General features: G+C 40.4%; 1 protein-coding gene across 1 annotated transcript in view; it reads left to right on the top strand.

Annotated features, from left to right (window-relative positions):
• tmem38b (transmembrane protein 38B) overlaps positions 1-3,478 on the top strand; it is a 15,820-nt gene extending 12,342 nt beyond the window's left edge. The window contains exons 4-6 of the mRNA XM_005931195.3: positions 156-243; positions 696-813; positions 2,488-3,478. Of these exons, the coding sequence (XP_005931257.1) occupies positions 156-243; positions 696-813; positions 2,488-2,784 (503 nt within the window). The 3' untranslated portion in view covers positions 2,785-3,478. The remainder of the gene's footprint in view (positions 1-155; positions 244-695; positions 814-2,487) is intronic.
• The last annotated feature ends 522 nt before the right edge of the window (positions 3,479-4,000 follow it).

Raw genomic sequence — 4,000 nt, 5'->3', positions numbered from 1 at the left:
TAGTTGTGTAATCCTGGTCACATTACTGCAATTTATTTGTTTTTTTTTTTTGCATGTTAGGGCTTTCAAGTAACCATAAAATATTTGAATATTTAACACACATATTTTACATATTAATGCGTAGCAACCACATATCTCTTTACTCTCCCTACCAGGTGCTGGAGGTGGTCTGATAAGTAATTTTGAGCAGCTTGTTCGAGGAGTGTGGAAACCAGAGACAAACGAGCTCCTCAAAATGTCTTAGTAAGCCTCACACAGACTCTCGAATATCTATTTTATGATATTTTTGTGGTCATAAAATGTAATTTTTAATGCACATTAAGTATATTGTCCTATCTTGACTGTAATTTGTTATATTAATGCTATACTATATACCAGGCAAGCAATTTTTTTTCATGGTCCCTCGTAGCTTTTCAACAAGTCATACAGAAATTAAAGTGGCATCAATCCTTTCACTTTACCCGCAGTAATAACATACACATGAGCATAAACATGAGGGTATTTTCCAGACTACTATTCAACCACGCTGAAGATGCAGTTTATGCAACTGGAAGCCTGACACATCTAAAGTTAACAACATGCCCTGGTTTATTTGTGCATACAAGATGTGATTTATTTCAGTTGTATGTATATACTTATCTTCTATTTTTCAGTTTTTGTTAGGATTTATCTTTTTTCTTTGCTTTTCTCTTTAGTCCCACAAAGATTACCCTGATCGGGGCGGTGTTGTTCGCTCTGCAGCAGACACACTACCTGCCTCTCCAGAAGCACCACCTGATGTTCATTTACACCATCTTTATTGTTGTCAACAAGGTCAGTCTGGTGCCAAACCTGGACTCCAAACCTGAACCTATGAGTAGGCTATAACTCAAGATTGTAGTAATTTGGAAAATTCCAAAGAAAGGAGGTCTATTTTTGATCAGTTTAGCTTGACTACTTGCAGCAAAAGAAATGAATAAATGCCACTCTTGTTAAGTTAAAACTTGGGTATAGCAAAGGTTTTAGTGCCACAGCTTCCTCCCAAATCGGTGCTATCGTGTCTTCTAAATGACCTTTCTCGCTCTGCTTTTTTGAAGTTTTCGCCGTGGTGACTCACATTAGTATGGTATTACCCGTAGGGCTGGGGCTTTTGCATCATTTTCATCAGCTTGCATCATCCACTTTTCTCTACTCTGGGAAACTTGTGCTCTTGACTGAGACACAGATAAATCTAAGACGTCTTCTTTCAACTCTCATTCTGTTAGCTCCCTCTGACTCTGATCTGTCAAATTAACAGCAAACAGTTTCATCACGTTTAAGAGCTGTGTCCAGGCCTGCTGTTTGTTATTTTGGGTTCTCGGTGTTGCGGATGTTCGCTTTTATTCCCAAATGAAAAGTAAATGCTCATAAATTTACTTTGTGTGAGATGGACTACAGTTGTTCAGCTTTCTATGAAAGGTGACAATTTGTTGTCTATAATAAGCTGAAATCTTTTCTTTCTTCTTATTTGCTTTTTGATTTGACCTCATTGGTGCAACGCTGCAGTCACAAGCAGTGGTCAGAGACCACACCAGCATTGTTGTGACTGTGTGATGAACTTGCTAGCTTGTTATCTTTTGAAATGGTTACTTTGAAGATGGGGATCAGTTTTGCTGCGACCGCTTGCACTCAGTTGCCATCTTCAAAGTGGCTTTGGTGCGGTAAGATGGTGGAGTCGCTCTATTACTTGTGAAAATTGCCAATCTGAAATACCTAACTTGACCTCGTAATTTTGAAACAGAAGTTAAAACACCTTCATAAATATGCGCTCTGCAACATTGGTTTTATATATGAATATAACCAGCATGCAATGACAGATCATAGACAGGTTATGCTCATCGGGGCTGCTGAGCGTAACTGGACCAACTCAGCTTGACTGCAACATGGTGGCAGTATTTCTGCGTTTCTAAATTAGACGGCAGCTGTTTGCAAACCTTGTCTCAGAGTGATTGCAGTCACTATCAGTCAGACTACAGTTGGAGGACAGTTGGCAAATAACCTCCATATTTGCCAACTAGTAACACCATGCGCCTATTGGGTGGTGCAGAAATTAACACTGTTTCTTGATATGAGACCAAAGCAGAGACACATGACAGTAATGGGGGAGCATTTGTAAATAGGAGGTTTGTGTAATGATGCCGATTGGCATATCTGTCCCACACTAGATATGCCAATCCATCCATTATGGCAAGCTCTGAAAATACAGGAGCAACCGAGAGTACCAAGCTAGCCGGGGAGCATAGAGAAGTTCCTGCTGTGGCTGAGGGAACTATAAGAGCAAGGTTTCAAGTAAAGCGATAGAAGTAGCCATGTGATCCATTCATTATTTTAAAAAATGGTCATTATAGCTGATTTCAGGACATCTGCTCTGTTGAAGGACAATTTATTCTCTCCCAAATGTCATTGAATGTCTCATCCTTTTCTAAATTTTTCACACATGTATTGATGCATGTATGTTTTGCTCTGTAGTCAAGGATGATGCTGACGGGCTCCTCCACCTCACCCTTTGCCACCATCGAGTCAGCCCTCTATAAGACCCTCTTCGCTGGCTACTCGCCTTATGCCGCCCTCACCAGTGAGGTGAAGAGCGCTTGCATCGATAATAGCAGCATGAACAAGACAACCACCGCCACCAAAGAGTCCGGTGAGAATGGATCGTCGGGGCAGCAAACCCCAACTTCTCCAGCCACGGGACAGAGCAGCTCGCTCGAAGCCAAAGAGGAGTCACCGAACGCCGCGGCAACAAACTGCAAAAAGACCAACTAGTCAGCCTTCGCCCTGTAGCGCCTTTTCACCTCTAAGCAGGGCTGGAGTCATTTATGATTCACACATTTCAAGTCAGGAGTTCACTTTAACTTTATTTTTCCATTTTGTCTTCTGTGCAGGGACACTCTTATTGTTCTTCAGGCTAAAAGGCCATGTTTCTTTTTCTCTAAACGATTTCTTTTGCATTTCTTAGAAAGCGATTTCAAGCTGGCTGCTGAAAAGGAATTTCAATAAAAGCCAACTCCAGCAAAAGCCCTGCACCTTATATTCTGGGATAATCGCCACATCCTTAAAGTACTGTAATGCTTTTCCTGCTGTTGGATATGAACATCAAACTATCTCTGGGCTGTAGCTTAATTTTTGAAATATATATTTATAATGGGAACAATCAATTTCAGGGGTTTTGGGGACCAGTGCTGTGCACCTGCTGATCTACGAATGTACTTCATTCCTCTCTGTATATATTCTGCTTCGTGTAAATGCTAAATTTCTTACTCTGAAGTGGTTACATTTTTTTAAGGAAAAAAGAAAAGAAATTCTATTCTATGAGATCCAGAGGTTTTATTTTATTTATACATAATGATTTCACTCTTGAATGTGTAACATTTTGAAATGGAGGACCGTTTTATTCAGTCACTCTGGCGAATGCTTTGAATGGTGATTGAAAGCATGAGAATAAACAGGTTTGAATGCATGTGATTTCCTGCCTATGGTGTTATTGTACTGCTCAGTGAAAACGAGTGCACTTGGGTTTAAATTGCCAAACATATCAGTAGTTACATTTTAAAATGCGTCTATCCTTGAAAGAATCTTCTCCTTATTAATGCAGCTCTCTTAGCTACATTTGTTCAGCTTCATGTGTCAAAGGAAAAAAATTAATGACTACTTTTAGCTTCTTGTAAGTTGATACAAAGCAGCGCAACGTCTAGAAGTAACCTCCACTATAGGCTGAAACATTGCATCAGTTTATCATCAGCACCTGATTGATACCTCAGCCTCTTTAAAAAGCTGCTGGAGAGAGATCCCCCCCACCCCCCGAAATCCCCGCCTCCCAAAGTTCTCATCTATGTAACCTCAGACAGCAAAGAACCCCCCTGTGAATACAAATTAAAAACAGAGGGTGGGTGTCAAAGAGAAAAGAGAAGCTGTTCAAAGGCGATCAAAAGCGATACTGGTTGAGATGATGTACCTGCCTTTAAAAAAACGCCTCAAGTCC

This window comes from Haplochromis burtoni, unplaced genomic scaffold, assembly GCF_018398535.1.
Source record: "Haplochromis burtoni strain Fernald_Lab_line unplaced genomic scaffold, NCSU_Asbu1 Contig_137, whole genome shotgun sequence".
In the NCBI taxonomy this organism is placed as follows: domain Eukaryota; kingdom Metazoa; phylum Chordata; class Actinopteri; order Cichliformes; family Cichlidae; genus Haplochromis; species Haplochromis burtoni.
Note: the sequence above shows the minus strand (reverse complement) of the source record. Positions and strands in the feature narration are given on the sequence as shown.